Here is a 20,062-nt window from a genome sequence, read left to right as displayed (position 1 = left end):
ACAAGGAAGAATGAAGTACTGATTTGTGGTAGGACATGGTTGAACCTTGAAAACAGGTAGAGTGAAAAAGCCAGACACAAAGGACCACATTTTATGTGGGTCCATTTATATGAAGGTGTCCAGAGAGGCAGCCTGGCCTGGGGACGTTTCTAGGTCTGACCTCTTGTGCAGCTTCGTTGGCATTACTTACGGTTTTGCTAAAACACTCAATGCCAAAGGAGAGAAGTGCTTTGGAAGTGAAGGCATGTGTGCGTTGTGCGTGTTTGCTTCTGTATGTGGAACACACACAACCTTTTTTCAGGCGCGATGGGAGAAAATTCTAATTCTATTTTTATATGACACAAAATAATGCTGATAGCAGAGTTTCTCTTGGGGAATAAAAATATATGTGCTTCTCCATCACTTACTGTTTAGCTAAATAAAGGATTCTCTTTAAAGCATGAGCCATGTGGGTCCTCACGTCAGCTGGGCACAAAGCCTTGAGCCCCTTTACCCTTTTCAGTCTGAATTTTGACACCGGGTTCTTCCTTCCTTACCGATTACAAAGTGGATGCTTCCACACAGTTAAGAATAAAGACAGTCCATTCCCCCTCTCAAACATCCGCCCTTATCAGGCCCAGGGGACCCGGACTAATCACAGCCTGGTCCTGAGACAATGGGCCGCGCCGGCCTCTGGAGGATGCAGACAGTTATCGCCCAGAACCCAGGGCCGGCTCTCAGGCTCTGAAGCAAGGCACACAGTGCAGGATGCATCCTCGGCTGGGCGGGGGCCTTATCAGTCCCAGCCCGCCCGCCCTCCCCCAGGAAGGCTTCCCCACTCGCCATATCAGGCCGCACAGCTGCCGCTCTCCAGATACAGCCTGGGAGCGCCCTGGGCGGCGTGGGGAGGCCACCGTGATGCCCCGGCTCCAGCCGGCGGGCCTGGCAGGAGGAAGCAGGGAGGTGTGGCCTCCAGACGTGACCAGGCCTGGCGTCCAGACGTGACCCAGGCCCCGCCGGCTCCCTCTGCTGCCCCCAGGGCTCTGGGGACAGCCCGTCTCAGGCCTCCCCCTCGTCTCTCCACATGCCGAGCCTGGTTGGTTTGCAGGCCACTCTGTGTCTCTGCAGAGGTTTCAGCCGCGACTGGGCAGGGCCCCAGCAGCGGCCTCAGGAGTTAACTTCTCGCCTGTGAGTGTGAGTGAGGTCAGAGCGTTTTGTACAGACAGGAAATTCACAGACCAAAGTCGGTGAATGAGAAGGTCACTTGGGTGGGGACACTGGGGGAACACCCAGGGGGGACCCCTGGGGGGTGACACCCAGTAGGGTGGGGTCACCTGGGGCGGGGACACTGGGGGACACCCAGGATGCACACCCTGGGGGGGGTGACACCCAGCAGGGTGGGAATACCCAGTGGGGGATACCTGGACTGGGGGTACATGGGGGACACCCGAAAAGGACACCCAGGGAGTGGGGACAGCCGGTGGGGAGACACCTGAAGGGGGGAGGCACATGGGGGGACACCCGGGGGACTGACACACTCCTTCCTCTCAAGGGTTTTCTCTGGGATCGTCTTTAGGACAGAACCCCGACAAGACAGCAGCACCAAGATGACCTGGCTGCATTTGATGAGAGAAACCACATTTTGGGCATTTCCTCGTAACTGCCATCCCCAGACTCAGATTGGCCAGGAGGGGACAGACCACGTCACGTGTCGGGGCCCCCGTCCTGGCCGCAGGAGAGCCTGCTGTCTGCTACTCTTGGCCGGGCTCCTGGCTTTCCCAGCGTCAGACTCAGAATCGCCTTTCTGTGCAGTTTGGTTTTTTTTTTTGTCCACAGTAGCTGTTGCCAGCAAGCTGTAAACTACCGTATATCACTCAGGCTTAAGAACCTAAACTTTAAAACAAATTAAACTCTTGTTGACATTGTAATAAAAATCAGAATGGAACGGGTGGCTCAGTAGAAGCGAAGTTCAATTATTTTTGTGGATTTAAGATTGTTTTCTGGGATTCGCAGGCTCCCAGGGCAGCTAGCAATTTCCTCTTGGCAGACGGTCGGTCGGAGGAAAAGCAGTGGTGGCTGCAGAGGTGGCCGCCGCGGGCCGTCACCTGAGTGTTTGCTCTGGTGGCGCAAGGCCGTCTGTGGCCACGCTGGAAACGCAGTGTCCTGGCCGTGTTGGAGGGGAGATGTGCAGGCAGCTTTAAGGCGTTTTAGTTTAAGAAAGGAGCTGAAATCATGTATGTCGGAGTCTGCCTGTCACCTCGGTGTTCTGCTGGATGGAAGACGGCCCTGGGAGCACAGGCCATTGTCCTCCAGCACCCGTCCACTGTCCAGACAGCGAAGCGCAGCAGCCCCTGCCCTGCCTAGCACCCCCCGGGCCTGTCACCCCCCACACACACCCATCACCCCACCACCATACCCATCACCCCACACACACACCCGTCACCCCACACACATCTGTCACCCCCACACACACCTGTTACCTCCACTCACACCCATCACCCCCACACACCTGTCACCCCCACATACACCTGTCACCCCCACACACACCCGTCACCCACCACCACACCCGCCACCGCCACACACCTGTCACCCCCACACACAACCATCACCCCCACATACCCGTCACCCCACCACCACACCCGTCACCCCCACACACACCCGTCACCCCCACACACACCCATCACCCCACAGACATGCCCGTCACCCCCACACACGTCCATCACATCCACACACACCCGTCACCCACACACACACTTGTCACCCCACACACACCCATCACCCACCACCACACCCGTCACCACACACACCCATCACCCCCACACACATCTGTCACACCCACACACACCCGTCACCCCACCACCACACCCGTCACCCCCACACACACCCGTCACCCCCACACACACCCATCACCCCACAGACACGCCCGTCACCCCCACACATGCCTGTCACCCCCACACACACCCATCACATCCACACACACCCGTCACCCCCACACACACCCGTCACCCCACACACACCCATCACCCACCACCACACCCGTCACCACACACACCCATCACCCCCACACACATCTGTCACACCCACACACACCCGTCACCCCACCACCACACCCATCACCCCACACACATACTCATCACCCCCCCACACTCCCGTCACACCCACACACCTGTCACACCAACACACACCCATCACCCCACACATACCTGTCACCCCACATACACCTGTCACCCCCACACACATCTGTCACCCCCACACACACCTGTCACCCAACCACCATACCCATCACCCCCACACACACCCATCACCCCCACACACACTGTCACCCCCACACACACCCATCACCCCACATACACCCATCACTTACCACCACATCCGTCACCCCCACACACCTGTCACCCCCACACGTGCATCTGCCGGCACCACACCCATCACCCACACACACACCCATCACCCACCACCACATCTGTCACCCCCACACACCTGTCACCCCCACACACACACATCCGCCACCACCACACCCGTCACCCCCACATACATCTGTCACACCCCACCACACCTGTCACCCCCAATACCTGTCACCCCCCCACACACCTGTCACACCCACACACCCGTCACACCCCACCATGCCTGTCACCCCCACACACACCTGTCACCCCCTACATATCTGTCACCCCCACACATACCCATCACACACCCCACACACCTCTCACACTCCTCCATACCTGTCACCCCTACACACACCCGTCACACCCCACCATGCCCATCATCCCCCGCACCCGCACCTGTAACCCCTGAGCTATGACACCTCCTTCGCTCACCCAGATGGAGACAGTCGTTCGCATCAGATCACACGTGGTTTCCTGCCACAATGCTGCAGAATCGCGGGCTGCAGGGAAGTGTGTGGATGGAAACTCGGCCACAGGCTAGCCCAGCGAGCCAGGTGGGCTCTTGCGAGTAGACTGCCCCCAGTGCTCTCCAGCAGCCTCACAGCGTCACGCCCCTGCCCTCGCCTGCCTTGCCCCCTTCTGCACCGCGTCTTGTTCCTCTCTGCGCAAGCCCAGGTCGGCTGTGAGGTCACGACCTCTGAGCTGTAAAGATGCTGATGCCCCCTGGCCACCATTGGTCAGTTCGAAGTGTCCGATCACCACCATTACTAAGTCTTCAGAGCCGGCGCTGGGGTCACCTAGGCTGCCTGGGGTGGTGAGGTCCACAGTGGGTTCCCGACACAGAGGGCAGGAAGGGGGCCGCGGGTGAGCCTCGCTCTGCAGATGGCGTCCAGCGCTTCCTGACTGGTAGGAGAGTAAGGAGGAGACTTAGAAACGCAGGACCCTCGGAGGAGGTTCCCTCATGGAGCCCTCCCTGTCCCTGGCTGCTTAGAGGCTTTAGAAACATGGCTTTTTCCCGTGGCTTTAGAAACATGCCCTTGAATCCCAGCAGTTTGTAACCCTGCCCACCACAGGGCTTTGCAGAAACTTGTGGGATTCCTGGGGCTTGCTGAATCTATAGAGTATTTGGATAAGACCATGCTCTTGTGCAGTGAGCTTTTCTGACGATTTGTGGACCAGGGGCCGTGACCAGTGGGAAGGTGCTGAGCTCGGAGCCCCACTCCTGGCTCGAGACTCCTGTCACTTCATCTCGGGTGTCTTCACAGCCTGTGATGGAAATAGGCCCCGATTTATCCTGAAGCTCAGTCGTCTGAATCCCACGTGAAAGCCCAGCACAGCTCGGGTATAGAGACAACCTGTCCAGAAACCGCTGGAAGGCCTCAGTGATCCTCAGTCTGAGCTGACACTGTGAACAAATACCCTACCCAGCTTGTTCTCCACGTGCTGGTTCTTTGGTTTTGTTTTTTGTTTTTGAAGAGCTATATCAAGGCTTCTTCAGAAGTTAGATTTAGACAGAACATCCCTGGTGGGAGAGTGGGTTAAGAAATCTGCCTGCCAGTGCAGGGGACACGGTTGGAGCCCTGGGCCAGGAAGGTTTCACAGCCTCAGGCAGCTGCAGCGTGTGCACGACAGCTGGAGCCTGTGCGCCTAGGGCTCATGCTCCGAGCCGAGAAGCCACCACAGTTAGAGTGCAGTGCACCACACTCCATGCACTGCAATGAAGAGTAGCCCCCGTCTCTGCAACTAGAGAAAGCCTGCCTGCAGCAACAAAGATCCAGCATGGCCAAAAATTAATTAATTAATGTTTAAAAGTGTTCTTCTGAAAGAAAAAAGAAATCTAATTTAGATAAACAGAGAAGAAATTAATGTTAAGTTTCCAAGCTCTGCCCCACAAGAAGGAAGATGTGCTGAAGTTATTGTGGCCATGACTTCACAGCTGGAAAACGAGATCTCTGAGGCCTGCGGGGCCCAGACTAAGCCTCAGTGAGTCTCCTGGTAGAGAGTAATCCAACTTTCAAAGAGGACAGAAACCAACCGGTGTCTGCAGATTGCTGGCTCTGCTGGGGCATTGCCGGGTAGTCAAGGTGCCTGATCGGATCAGATGCCTCACCCCTGGGAAGTTAGAGTGGAGTCAGAGAGAGCAGGTTAAACAGTGTTTAGAATATAAATAACAATTCTGGGAGACAGAGCCACGCTCTAGACGGCCCCCAGCAGCTGCCCGTGACTCATAGAGGCCGGTGAATCCAGGTTTAGGTTCAGGACTCTTGGAGGCCATTTCAGGAGAAGCAGAGATGGAGCAAAGCCTCAGGGGCTGTTGCTTCTCTGCCTCAAGTGGCATCTCTGGGTCACATAGGAAGTGCAGTGTCGTCAGCATGGGGGACACATTTCCAGCCTTGATTCTGTGTCTGTCAAGTGCAGGCAAGGTCAACTGATAGAACCTCCTCCAGAAACCAGCCTGTGAGACCCTCCGTGGGGAGGTTCCCTGGCCCCCCATGCTGTCCTCAGTCCGGGCGACCTTTCCAGGTGCCAGATGGAAACACAGGGGATCCCCTGCCCACTCCCCCGAGGAGTGTGAGACCCGGCCATAGCCCTCTGTGGGCTGCTACCTGAGACCTGAGATGGGATCCATGGGGCCGGAATCGTGGGACCTGAGACCTGAGACCTGAGACGGAGTCCGCAGGGCCAGGGTCGTGGGACCTGAGACCTGAGACAGGGTCCGCAGGGCCGGGGTCGTGGGACCTAAGATGGGTCCACAGGGCCGGGGTCACGGGACCTGGGACCTGAGACCTGAGATGGGGTCCGCGGGGCCGGGGTCGTGGGACCTGGGACCTGAGACGGTGTCCACGGGGCTGGGATCGTGGGACCTGAGACCGGGTCTGTGGGCCGGGGTCGTGGGACCTGAAACCAGTCCGCAGGGCCAGGGTCGTGGAACCTGAGACCTGAGACGGGGTCCGTGGGGCCGGGGTCGTGGGACCTGAAACGGGTCCGCAGGGCTGGGGTCGTGGGACCTGGGACCTGAGACCTGAGACAGGGTCCGCAGGGCCGGGGTCGTGGGACCTAAGATGGGTCCACAGGACCGGGGTCATGGGACCTGGGACCTGAGACCTGAGACAGGGTCCACTGGGCCGGGATCATGGGACCTGAGACGGGTCCGCGGGGCCGGGGTCGTGGGACCTGGGACCTGAGACGGGGTCCGCGGGGCCGGGGTCGTGGGACCTGAGACGGGGTCCGCGGGGCCGGGGTCGTGGGACCTGAGACCTGAGACAGGGTCCGCTGGGCCGGGATCATGGGACCTGAGACGGGTCCGCGGGGCCGGGGTCGTGGGACCTGGGACCTGAGACGGGGTCCGCGGGGCCGGGGTCGTGGGACCTGAGACCTGAGACGGGTCTGCGGGGCCGGGGTCGTGGGACCTGGGACCTGAGACGGGGTCCGCGGGGCCGGGGTCGTGGGACCTGAGACCTGAGACGGGGTCCGTGGGGCCAGGGTTGTGGGACCTGGGACCTGAGACCTGAGACCTGAGACAGGTCCGCGGGGCAGGGGTCGTGTGGCCTGAGGCCTGAGATGGGGTCCGCGGGGCTGCTCGTTTTCGTGGCCACCAGGGGCATGGCGTCATTACAGAGTCAATTAGAGTGCGTGCGTGCCGGTCCTGTTGATTTGATTTAGAGCGAGGAAAGCTCCAGTAATGTGCAATTACAAGAAACTTAATGGCCCTTTATACTGAAGGCAACTTCCATGGCACCTAATATACTTTGATGAATTACTCATTATGTGCAGTGTTGGAATAGTTTCTATAAAGATTAATAATTGGATAATCAATACAAAAATTCAATCTCGGTTTTTGCTTTTTTCCTACTCCAGGGTCAATATGTCCTGAAGATTATGGGACCTGTCTCATTTGCCTGAATTTTCTGCCTCCCTGCTTCGCTCTCTTTCCGATGTTTTCCAAATTAGGAGTTTACACATCGATTACCAAGTTGGTGTTGCACTTTTTTCTTCATGCCTTCTGTGGTGGGGTTTTTTTTCTGTCCAAATCTTTATGGATCTGCTCTTTATGAAGTGAGCAAACAGGTTCTGCTGTTAGTGGGTTTTGTCAACCCGCAGGTACAGTTGACCCTCCAGGTGGGCTCGTGCCGTGAGGAGGTCGGGGGTTAGCTGGCGAGGCTGGCCATGGGACTGCATGTCCGGGTCACCCTGTGCGAGCTGGGCCCGAGCCGAGGTGGGGATGCAGGCAGACATGACGGCCTGGGGCCGATGAGATTCAGGAGGGACTCTGGAGCCAGGAGGTTGGGCATGCTGCCGTGTAGCGGCCATGCCTGCGCCCTCGGAGACAAGGACATCCACCCCCCCCCGTGCCCAGCATGGGGGGCTCGGGGCTCCAAGGCCGTTAGTTGACACTGAACTAGGGGCACAACCCAGTGAACAGGCGAGAGGTCCATGCCAAGCCCCTGCCGCCAGCCTCGCCCCCCAGTGAGCAGCCAGAAGCTCTTAGCTGTCCGTCCATGGGCTGCCTGGGGCCTGCAGCACAAAACCTCTTCTCAGCGATTTGAACGCTAGTTCAGAATATTCTAAAGGTGAGGAAAGCGTGCTTTTCTGTCCACAGGGACGTGGGCATGGACTTCAGCACAGCAGCTCTAGAGACTTCTCTTCTGTGGCACCCAAAAGGTTTCCTCTCTGCCCCCCAGCCAGCCCAGGGCTACCTAGATGTCGTGGGTGCGAACTGAGTCCCTGGCGTCTGCTTAGCATGTCCGGTCCCTGGGATCTTATTAGAGTGTTCGCTGGGCCTGGATGGGGCTCGGAGTCTGCCACAGGCGGCACAGCATCCCCGGCTGGCAGGAGCTCCGGGCCTAGGCCAGGCGGGGGAGGTGGCCAGTCCGAGCAGGGTGGGGTGATGGCCCAGTGGGGCACAGGCCGGCGTGTTGCTGGTCGTCGTGGGATGGCGGATGCTGGGTCTGCCCATCCCCGGCTTCCTTCTGACCCTGGTGCTTGGTCATGAAAGGGGACAGGAGGAACAGCGTGCGGGTCCCTGGCCCCTCACCAGGTTCCCCGCCGTGGGGGAGGGGACAGCGGCAGTCACCCCTCTGCCCCATGCCGCCTTCAGACGCAGTCCTCTCATTGGCCATGTGCGGACGCGGTCAAACCAGACAGACCTACTACTGATGCTCGGGGGGCTGAGGGCTTAGTTCAGGGTCACGGTTAGCTTTGAGGCAGGGTTTCTCTTCCTGCGAGCCCAGGTCTCCGGAGCTTCCTTCATGGGCAGCGTCTTTCGACCAAAACTGGTGCCGGCTGAGAGGTCATGGATCCTGCACCGGGCGGTCCTAAGAGCCTCAGACTCGGAGCAGGCACCTCTGACCTCACTGACTCCCCGCCCCCACCCCCCGCCCCACAGAGAAGGACTGGCCCCATGCTGACTGTCGTGGGTCCAGGGGTGCCCGCAACCGGGAAGGGGACCCGAGCTCCCTAAGCCAGGGACAGGGCACGCCTGCCAAAACCATGGCGGCTCCTTGTCGAGGTCTATTTGTTTAATTTTACTTTTTAATTAAACGGGTCTCTTAATTGTTTTTATTTTTCCAACTTTGTTAATAGTCAGCATAGGAACTTCATCACTGGGGCAATGTGTTCCCCAGTGGCACAAAGCATGCCCGGGAAAAGTGCTTGTTGGTGGTTTAATGACCCCAGTGAGTAACGTGGAGCGAGCTTGGCACAGCTAGAATAATGGCCCAGGTCACATGGAAGGCGTCCACCGCACACACCAGCGGGAGGCCAGGGGCGAGCGGGGACCCTCCCGTCACGTGGCCCCCACTCCCCACGGACGCTGCAGTTTCCACACGGGCCGTTTGCATTATTTGGAGTATTCAGGCTAAATGAGGAAGCGGCCATGGAGGCAGGACAATTATTCTGTTTTAATGGCTGGCAGCCCCGCATAACAGAGGTGCCTGTCAGGGCCAACCCGCATCCAGCTGGGAGGGTCATGTTTTATTAAAACCGTGACTGTTGTCATCCAGCCCCTCTGCCATCCCATTCTCTCCTTCCAAAAATAGCAGGCCCCGTGGCAGTGGCTTATTATGATTAAAAAGATAAAAATAAGTGAAGGCTGAAATAGGTCCAGGACACCCGAGGTAACACGAGAACTTACTTTTTAATGAAACTTGAGAAACTGTTTTATTTTCCACTGCCTCACAAAGCATCTCTGGAAAAAAAGAAAAAGTGAAGAATGATTTTAGTGCTGTTGCAACTCTGCATTTTCAGAATTACGGCAGTTGTGATGCACACGTGGCAAAAATCACCGTTTTCAGTCCAGAGTCTTACAGGGCGGCACCTCCTCAGGGAGGGACAGGGGCTGCGGGTAGACCAGACATGGTCACGCTGGACACGGAGGCCACTGGACCTGGGAGACTGCCCAGCCCACCTGTGAGGGAGGTGGACTTGCCATGAGGTCGCCCCTTCTCAGGAAACTGAACACCCACACAGAGCCACACCTCGTGCTTCCTGCACGGGGCACGCACTCCCCTGGTGCCTCTGCTCTCTGAACTGTGGCCTTAACCGTGTTGAATCATGGCTTAGCTCAAGTCCACAGAGACAACGGAGTGTGCCTGCCTGTATCCAGTGCAAATGGGGACACATCCATCCCATTGGTGACGGAATCAGGAGTGAACGTCCTTATGTCTGCAAGGACGCACAGCCACCAGAAAGGGCTTCCTTACCCAAGAATCACTAGGTTCGCAGGCAAGCACAGCAAACATGATCCAGAGACTTCCTAGAGGTTAGTTCCTTAAGAATAGATTCGGCTGAGACATTTCTGCTTCCGTCCACCTAAATTATCATCCTCTTAAGTTACTTACATACTAACTTTAGCCAAAGGTGCATTTTCTGGGAAAGTTAGCAAATACTTTTTTAAATTATCTTTTAGTTATAGGAATGGGAAAGAATATCCTTCCTGTTTTGTTTTGCTCTTCAGAAAGCTATTTTGGCTTTCCCTTAAAAATAAGAATGATTTTGATGACTTGTCCTCTAGAAGGATGTGCGTTTTTCTACCCCTTGGAGGAAGATGGAGTGAAGAAGTAATAGTTGCTCTTGTGCCATGTACTTACTTATGTGCTGTATTTAATTTGATCATGAGCTTTGATGGAAAGTCATGGGATCTCATACAGCATGGGGTGGTGCGTTCGCACTGAGATGGGGACAGAATTCTGTGGGAACCCCTTGGGGGAGTCACCAAGACTTTCTTTTGTTTCTTATATTGCTCTTGTCTAAAGGACAGTGATGCTCTAAAGAACTAGTTCTCTTTGTTAAAAAAGCAACATCACAGCATGTTGTATAACCAGAAATGGAAAAAATGACAGTGTCCCTGCTCGGCTGACTAGTTTGCTAAGTAGCAGTAGATAAATACTGTCAGTTTTTAAAAATCCATAGTACAATTCGATTCCTTATTGGAACATAATTATCAAAAAAGAGAAAGATGTTTTAAAGTGTATTGTATGTAGTTAGGTATGTAATTTGGAGAAGGAAATGGCAACCCAGTCCAGTATTCTTGCCTGGAGAATCCCATGGACAGAAGGGTCTGGCAGGCTACCGTCCATGGGGTCACAAAAAGTCAGACACGACTAAGTGACTAACACACACACAGGTATGTAGTTAGGCAGTATATCAACAAATACTTTTTTTTTAATTGACACAAAGGTATTATTTGTAAGGCATAGTCTTTATCTGAGTTAGTTAACTTGAAAGCAAGGATTAAACCGTGAGGCGAGGTCAACATTGCTGAGCGAGATTGTTACTCTCTGAGCCCAAACCCAGGCCTGAGAGACCAGGGTGATGGCTGTGTGAAGACAGCCGGAGGCTTCTGGCACCTGCTTCTCCTGGCCCTTCCTGCCCCGCGCCTGCAGCAGGAGGGCAGAGCCCGCCGCCCGTGCCAGCAGGCCACTGTCCCGCGTGTCACTGAGCCCGTGTCCAGCGAGAGCCCAGCAGCACTGCTGGTGTCTGTGGCCCTCTCAGGGACGTGGCGATGGCATTAACCAGAGAAACCTACACGGGCCCTCTTCTGACAGGGCAGGGATCCACGCGGGACGTCAGGAACGTGGAAACTGAGAGCGGAGGGGCCGGGCCCACGTCCCGTCTTGTGTCTCGTGGTTGAACCCAGACTTCTCAGGGACTTCAGAACAGGGCGGCCGCCCCTCACACAGCTGGTCAGGTTCTCTTTTACCGGTAGTCGGTAACTGAAAGTTCCCCGGAAGGCACTCGAGCAGCTCTGCTCCCTCTGCAGAGGCCGGAGGCGAGGCTGATGGGGCCTCCTCAGCCGCTGTCCCGCCGCGCGGACACAGACCAGACAGGGTCTCCCAGCGCAGGCTGCGGTGAGCCAGCCCGCAGTGAGGCGACCGCTGTGTCTCCTGCCCTCCTGGTCCTGTCCACAGCGATCCGAACAGTGATCACCCCAGGGGGCTGGGAGACACCGCGTCACGCCTCGCCTGTCCCCGGCACAGAGAGCTCGAGTCCAGGAGGGGTCTGTTCTCCATCTGACAAGACTGAGTTGGCGATTCACGGGACGGAAAGGGCCTCAGGCACACCCATGTCTTCATAGCCGGACCTTCAGGCCCCAGGGAGCAGGCCGCTCCCTCGGGGAGCTGGAGGCCAAGTGAGGACGCCCGGCGGCCTGTGCAGCCCTGGCCCCACTGCACTCTGTGTTCTGACTCTGACCACGTGCCGTCCTATATCTCCCAGGGTCTCGGGAACCTGCGGGTGTCAGGACCCTGGGCTTTCCATTGTACTCATTCTTTCCTCTCTCAGAGCAAAGTGATACTGCTATCATCGTGTTCAAAGTCCCGATTTATTCTAGAGTCAAACCCAGAAGCACACATATTGCGTCTTCACTTAGGGTAGGAAGTGGGGCACTTGGTGATAAAGTCTCGGACAAATAAGGTGGGGATGCTGGCGATGAGGAGCCACCTCGGGGCCGCAGGAATGAGAGGTAATCATAAGCAGGAGGGACGTTTGGATGGTGGGCAGCTGCCACTTGGATGTCAGACCTTAAAACTGGGCAGAGCCTGCTGGAGCTGCAAGAAGCCTGTCTGGCTGGGAGCAGCTCTCGGAGCCCCTGCCTGTCGGCACCATGCGCAGGCACCACTGCGGGGGCGGGGTGCTGTTTCTGAGGCCCCTCCTGGCCTTGGACCCGCACCCACAGCGAGGGGCACCTGCAGGCTCGGCTGCCTGCAGTGTGGGAGCCGGGGCTGGCTGCCCACGTGCAGCTCCTCCAGGTCAGGGGAAATGGTCAGCACAGAGACCCTGTGGATTCCTTGGTCACCTGCAACGTCTCTCCCTTAAAAAAAAAAAAAGTTTCTAAAGCACAGAAAAGCAATACAGGAAAAACGAAAGACAAAGTCTTTCTGGCTCAAACAGTGCACTGTGTGTGTATGTGTGGTGGTGGGTGGGTGTGGATTTTTTGTTTTGAAAACATGCTGTGGAAAAGGAGATGAAAGACTGTGGCCTCAGCCTCTCTGGCCTCTGTGTTCTGAGCACCTTGCGGGTGAGGACGGTGAGGGTCAGGGGCAGACAGGGCTTGGCGGGGGCTGACCCTGCAGGAGGGCAGGCGAGCAGGCTTCACCAGCCTGGCTGCCGGGGTCCCTGCCCCTGTGTGCATCTCCCCAGCCTTTCCGACTTTCATAGTCAATACTGAGAAAGAGCAGGTCACGCGGCCCCGTGGAGCCCGAGGGAGCAGTCTGGAAGCTTCCAGACCCGTGATGTGTGCAGGTGGGGAGGGGCGGCCCCAGGCTGAGGTCACCAAGTCAGGGTCTCAGCTTCTCACCTTCTCTCAGGGGCCAGGATGGCTGAGCCTCCCCACCTTTACCTCCATAGGATTGCTGCAGGATCAAGAATAATACACATGCAAGGGCTTAGAAACTAACCGTAGGAGTTGGGTAAATAGTTTGTTCATTCCTTATGATCTGTCTTGAGATCTGTAGTTGCATTCAGAAACCAAGAATTCAGAAACGTGGGAACGTTTACTTAAAGGTCAGATGTTGAAAGGAGAGAAATATGTAAAAAACTACTCAGACTCACGATTCCTTTTAGGTTTGCTCTGTTCTGAAGATAGTCACACGGAGCCCACGGGGGAAACCGCAGGGACGAGCCGCAGCGTATCAGCACAACGGGAGGCTCTGATGCCAGCTACTCTCACAGCGGAGTCAAAAGAAAGCCAAATAGTTTACTTTAAAAGGACTTTTCACGTTATTAGTGACTTTGCACACTCGTTTATGAATAGCAGAGACATCTTTCTATGGTTTCAGGAAGGATATAGTTAACATTTACCAATGTCAGTCAAGTACAGGTGAAAACTATGTGCTTTGTGCATGTTAGTTTTGGTATTTTTTTTTAAATGTAACTTCCTTTTCACTCAATCCCATATTTATATAGAGAGGTGGATTTGTGTGTGGGCATCAGATACACACATCCTGCGTCTATATCCCAGATTAAAACAACAATTCAAACTGCCACATAAGTTTTAGGAAAAAAACAATAGTTTCCACCTCAGGAGCATTTTAGAGAAAAATTAAATATAAGGGAAAAAACCCTTCTTATTAAATTGTGGTATAACAGCTCACCACATCCTGTTGCAGGGACATCTGACGTGAAACACAGCAAAGGTTCCTCTTTCAGGTCCCCTCACGATCCGGGAGGGTCACATGTTACCTGCAGTTCAAAATACTTCTGTAAAGAAAAAAAAAACCTCTGTGTCGGTGGAAAAGCTGAATAAGAAGGTGGAAATTATCAGTAGAGAGAAGACATTGTAGGAAACCGTAGGTGTCTTTGGCACAACCATATCAAAGAAAGCAAGCCACCCCCGAAATAACCCACACGGAGCCCCCGGGGCTGGGCCTGATGGGGGCTCGGACCCATGACCTCATGGAGGGAAGATAGGAAGTCGTGGCCAGGAGGACCGGGGCCGGGACCCTGTGCTCCACTTCCCACCCTCTGTCAGGGCCCCTCCACCTCAGCCCTCCCCTGACCTGGTCTTTCTTTATCCATCTGTGAAATGGGGCCATCATGGCTTCCTTGCAGGGCTCCTACCCAGACTGTGTCTGTGGAAGGGAGTGAGGTCTGAACGCCCACCCTCAACCCCGGGGACCCTTGTGGGAAGCGTCATCCACCGGGGGTTGCTGGTCTTCCACCTTTCTCAGGCCGCAGTGCTCAGGGAAGATGCAGGAGGATGTGTGTATAGGGGTGGGGGGTGGGTAGTTCTTGCGTCTGTTCCTAAGAGGAATGAAACACTGTGACCCCAGCCTGCCCTTTCCAATTGTGGACAGCACTGGGTCCAGCCAACAACTTGTCAACAGGGGGCTCATCAGAGACCCCAGCTGACGGCGATGGGCAGGAGCTCTGCTCCCACCCTGGCCCCTGTGGCTCTCCTGGGGGCTCCCCACGGGACCAGGCCTCGCTCAGAGCAGAGCCCTGCACTGGCCTCCTGTCTGGGCCCAGAATGTCCGGGATATGCCTCTTCACTACACCCCCACCCCCACCACGGGCACCCCCTTAAAGGTTCAGGTGCCCCAGTAGGCAAAAGGGGAAGCCCACCGCTGAGGTTTCTTCCCCTTTTATCTCGTCAAACAGATGTTATTTTTCCTGTGGTCTCTCTAACCCTGAGTAAAGATTCTCAGCTACTCCACTGACTGCCTTACTAACCCTCAGAGCTCCCTCCCAACCCCCTCACTTTTACCCCTCAGATGGGGAAAAAATGGAAACAGTGACAGGTTTTCTTGGGTTCCAAAATCACTGTGGACAGTGACTGAAGTCATGAAAGTAATAGATGCTTACTCCTTGGAAGAAAAGCTTTGACAAACCTAGACAGCATTAGAAAGCAGAGACATCACTTTTCAGAAAAAGTCCATATAGTCAAAGCTATGGTTTTTCTAATAATCATGTACTAATGTGAGAATTGGATCATAAAGACAGCTGAGTGCCAAAGAATTGATGCTTTTGAATTGTGGTGTTGGAGAAGACTCTTAAAAGTCTTTGGACAGCAAGGAAATCAAACCAGTCAATCCTAAAAGAAATCAACCCTGAATATTCATTGGAAGGACTGATGCTGAAGCTGAAGCTCCAATACTTTGGCCACCTGATGTGAAGAACCGACTCATTGGAGAAGACCCTGATGCTGGAAAAGATTGAAGGCAGGAGGAGAAGGGGACGCAGAGGATGAGATGGTTGGATGGCATCACAGACTGGATGGGCATGAGTTTGAGCAAGCACCAGGAGCTGGTGAAGGACAGGGAAGCCTGGCGTGCTGCAGTCCATGGGTTGCAAAGAGTTGGATACGACTTAGCAACAGCATTACCTCTCAGGTCTCTCTCCCAGTTCCAGTCATTATTGCCCATCAGATATTTTTCAGCCATCCATTCCTGATCTTACTAGACTGCGCTGAGATTTCCATTTTCCTAAAACTGGGAAGGCAGAGCTGGATTCTGAGTGGTGTGACTGACCTCCACCCCCACCCCCTTCAGGTGAGGTCGAGCACGGTTCCCACTGTGAAATCTTTGCCTTGAGGCAAGACAGGTGATTTCTGGTCTGAGATGGAGCTGGCCCCACCACCTCCGTCACCCTTTCTCAGTAGTAGCTGTCACCCAGTGGGAGGGACCCTGAGCTGTGTGGCCCCAAACCTGCTTCTTTTCTCGGAAAAGTTTAGGCAGCCCCACCAGGCCCCTGGCCTCGGGTTGCTTTAGGACAAAATGAGGTCACGGTCAGGAAAGTGCCCCGTAAACCATCGGGTGCCCAGTGAGGACAGTGTGAATGGCTCTTCCATGCCCAGGCTGCCACAGGTTGCCTGCAGCCCCTGAATGTACGCACCCCCACCCCCGGCAAGTACTCCTCTCTCCCGTACACTCTCTACCGTCCGTGCCCCCCTCCAACTCCCCCATCTGCGCACCGCCCCCCCCCCCCCCGCACATATGCTCTCTACCAGTCCGTGCCCCTCCGCCACCCCCCCATCTACGCTCTCTCCCGCATTCGCGTCCCCTCCACTCCCCACGTACACTCTCTATATGCTCTCTCTCTGTCTCTAGTTGTTCTGCACAGTTGGCCTGGGGCAGAGACACCCTGGGTGCCATTGAGGCCCATCCTGACCCAGACCAGACCTCAGAGAGACTCAGATCCTGTGACTGTCTTTTGTCAGAATGACCTTTCAGGGCAGCGCTTGGAAGAGGTGGACTAGACTTAGTAGACTTAGGAGCACAGAGGCTGAACCTGGAGGAAACAGAGGAGCTGCTGGGCTGGGGGCCCATGTCCCCCCGCCCTCCCTGCCCCAGGTCCTCAGGGACCCGTGAGCCAGGCAGGGGCATGTGGCCTTACCCACCTGCCGCAGTGCCTGGGCCCAGGTGCACTGGCCGAGGGTCGTGGAGGCAGCCGCTGCCTGTCCAGCATTTCCCGCATGAGGCTGGGGCCATCGGCAGAGGACCTGTGACCACCTGTCAGCCGTGTCAGTCCGGGCGTGTCCCTGTGGGCCGCTACCCGGCACCCCCACCCCCCACGTGCCCCCTCCTCAGGAGGAGCCGGGCTCCAGGGTCCACAGGGCCAGCAAGTTCTGTTGTCGGTTCCCGTGACACAATTCCTGGTTCCCCACTGTGCTTTATTATTGTTATTCTTAAAAATACTTGGCGGGTAGGGGGGTGTTGAAAAGCAGTTTAGGGAAGGGAGTGGGCTCGGAAACGCGCCCCACTGATTGCTCCGGGAAGCCGCCCTCGGCCCACCGGGGCCTCGGCAGAAACACATGGTTTATCTGGCGGCAGAGGGGAGCCCGGGCAGTTCCGTGACGCGAGCACGTCCCCACCTCTGAGCCCTGAGAGCGGTGCCGACAGCCTCCCGATGACATTTCCCATCTGTGCTGTCGGGGGTGGGGGCGGACGGACGGAGGTTGCCGGTCCCTCCCGAGGCCTCTGCCAGCTCCGCTCACTTCCTCCCCAGCTGCCAAAAATCACAGGCCGATGGTGGACACGGACGAGGCAACAGAGGTGAAGGAAGAGCCCTGAACAAAGGGAGGCTCAGGCCGGGCAGTCAGCCCTCCTTCCCGACCTTCCCTGAGCCGCCTGGCCACGAGGCCGCAGCAAGGGGCCCACGGGGCTTGTGCTTCAAGCGGTGCTGCCACGGCCGGGGTTTATCTGTTGGTTTTGCAAACCTGCATGAGCGCAGATGGCGTCCTGCCCTGGGTCAGCCATCAGAGCCTGACACGGGCCCCTGGTCTCAGCCCAAGTGCTGGCCCTGCGGTCACAGCCCCGGGCCTGGGGCAGCTGTCTCCTGCCGGCTCAGGGCTCATTCTCAGGGGACAACTTTTCACGGGCTGAACATAACTGAGTGATGGGATTTCTGGTGTTTACGTAAACTTGAGTGTGGAGTCCTGTCTCTCTGACTCCCTCTACTTTTGTTTTCTTACAGTAAATGAGATAATCCGCAATGACCTCTCCAGCACCAACATCCACTCGTAGTTGGCAGCATGGACTCTCAGAGGCTGCGTGGTGTCTGTCTATTCCACGGTGATGACTCTGAGTCAACAAATTGAATCCACACCTGGTACCACTGGGAGCTTCCGCCGCAGTGAAGGCTCAGGTCACTTGTGCAAAGTAGCCCAAGGAAGGAAGGACCGATCCCTCTTCTGAAGGAAAGTCACCTCAAGAAGGAAATGAAAGTGGGTGGGTGGGGGGAGCACGGAAGACAGAGCTCGTGACACTGCCCTCGTGGCCTCGACCCGACATGGCGGCCTGACCCCAAGCCGCGCCCTTCAGGCACGCTGGATTTTTCAGTGGAAGTGCCTTATTTCAGCAGACTGCAGCAGCTGGGCACTGTGGAGTCAAGCACTGACATGGCTACCAGGAGGGCATTTGTAGGAGCAGAAGCTATAGGACGTTTCATCACGAGGCTTTATCCTTTGTATAAATCAAAAGAATACTGGAGGACTGGGCATTGTGAGGAAACCCTGCCATGTTTCCTACTTTTCCACCTCTTCCTGGGCTGTGACATACAATTCTGTTGCCTTACTCAGCGCGTTTCAGAACTGCTCCAAAGTGTCATCTCAGATCTTGTGACTACCTTCCCTCCCCTGTGTTACTCAGACCATAGGGTTGTTCATTGTAGCATGTTAGGATTTTGTTTTTAATCTGGCTTCAGACATAGCACAGGTAAGTTGAATAGCACAAGATAGGTTACTGGACAAAAAGAGAAATCTCTCTGTCTTGGGATAGGTCTTGCATTTGCATGTGTGTACATATATAGGCATATATTTATGGTGAACATAACCGACGTGGTGACATTCAGTCTCCACCCAGCAAGGGCGTCCGTGTCAGCAATAATCAGTATCCGTTTTGGAAAATACACCGGAGGCTCAAGATCCAGCTCCCCATAGCCACATCCGTGGGGGCGACCCCCGGCCCCGGGAGGTCTGCGTCTCGGGTCTCCTGCAGTTAACCAAGCACTTTAGAACCAGGAGAGGTGCATCCATGATATCGGCTATTACACCAAATGGCAGAATTGGAAAGGAACTGTAAATAGTGTTACAGAAGGAGTGTAATATATTTGTTCCGCTGTAAGATCATCCTTTCACAAAAGCCTTGTAAGTGCTTCATCTGAGGAAACCGTTACCAAAAACAGCGTTTTACTTTGTGGTGACTGTAGTGTTTCCAGACTAGTTACTGTTAACATAGGTTAGTGTGAGCTTTACTACTGCATTTTGTACCCATAACAGCTTACTGCGCGTTATTGCTAGCCGTGACCTGTTGTTTCACATAACCAAAAAGCATGCTTTAATGAGAACACGTTTAACCTGGTAACTGTGCCTTAGGAACTCACGCCCCCTGCTGGAATGTGGACGAATTGCACCCTCGGGGGAGGTGACACATCCTGTCACCAAACTCAAGTGTTTCAGTTGGGAAGGCGCTCTCCCACGGAAAGAATTATTTTTAAAATGTTGTTCTGTACGACTATGTCTTACTTGTTTTTAAGTCCCAGAAATGAAATCCTGAAAGCCATATTTGTAACATTTGCACATTACTGTGAAGAGCTGACAGTATATGGCTTCCTGTACATAGCGCCCCACAACCCCGCCTGGAGCCCTGTCCTGCATTGCGCCTCCTAGGAGTTGCATGAGACGTTTCTCGGGAGACCGTCCGACAGAAAGGAGATGTTTGATACTGTGTTCGCTCTCTTTGTAGGTAGAAAATAGATCCAATAAAGCAATATTTTTCTTTCTTTTTTTTTTTGCTGGACCATCTTAGTCGGACTGTGAGTCATTCCATGCATGGAAAAATCTTCTTTGTTTCTAAGCGTGTTTTCTGCTGTAGGTCCGTGTGCTTGTGTTTGTAGAAGGGCTTCCCATCGTCCAGCTGCACGTGTGAGGCGTGTTCTCGCCTCCTTACACGTCAGGAAGGCCACCCTGGGAGGCGTGGATGTTAGTGGCGTCCCCAGTGCTTAGATGGCATGTCAGAAATGCTTCTCCAGGCCCCGTGGAGAGGACCTCCGCTTCTGCCAACATTTCTGTCTGGAGGCAGAGCCAGGTGAGACCTCCCACACTCATACGTGACCTGCCATCACCTTCACAACGAGGCCTGTGGCCGCCTGACTTGGCTGTCTCCTCCTCTCCCCCACCCACATCCCCTACTTCGGGCTCTGGTGGGGACTGTCAGCAAGTTGTTCTAAGACAAGGGTGACACCAGGAACTTCCAGGGGAC

The 20,062-nt window shown here is 55.3% G+C and overlaps 1 protein-coding gene across 4 annotated transcripts in view; it reads left to right on the top strand.

The window, feature by feature from the left end:
* Positions 1-19,608, top strand: part of NFATC1 (nuclear factor of activated T cells 1) — a 91,845-nt gene extending 72,237 nt beyond the window's left edge. For all 4 annotated transcript variants that reach the window (XM_065932269.1, XM_065932266.1, XM_065932268.1 and 1 more), the window contains one exon: positions 17,778-19,608. In XM_065932269.1, coding sequence (XP_065788341.1) covers positions 17,778-17,780 — 3 coding nt within the window. In that variant the 3' untranslated portion in view covers positions 17,781-19,608. The remainder of the gene's footprint in view (positions 1-17,777) is intronic.
* Positions 19,609-20,062: the final 454 nt, after the last annotated feature.

This window comes from Muntiacus reevesi, chromosome 4 (genome assembly GCF_963930625.1).
Source record: "Muntiacus reevesi chromosome 4, mMunRee1.1, whole genome shotgun sequence".
NCBI lineage: Eukaryota > Metazoa > Chordata > Mammalia > Artiodactyla > Cervidae > Muntiacus > Muntiacus reevesi.
This window is presented reverse-complemented; position numbering and strand designations above follow the sequence as displayed.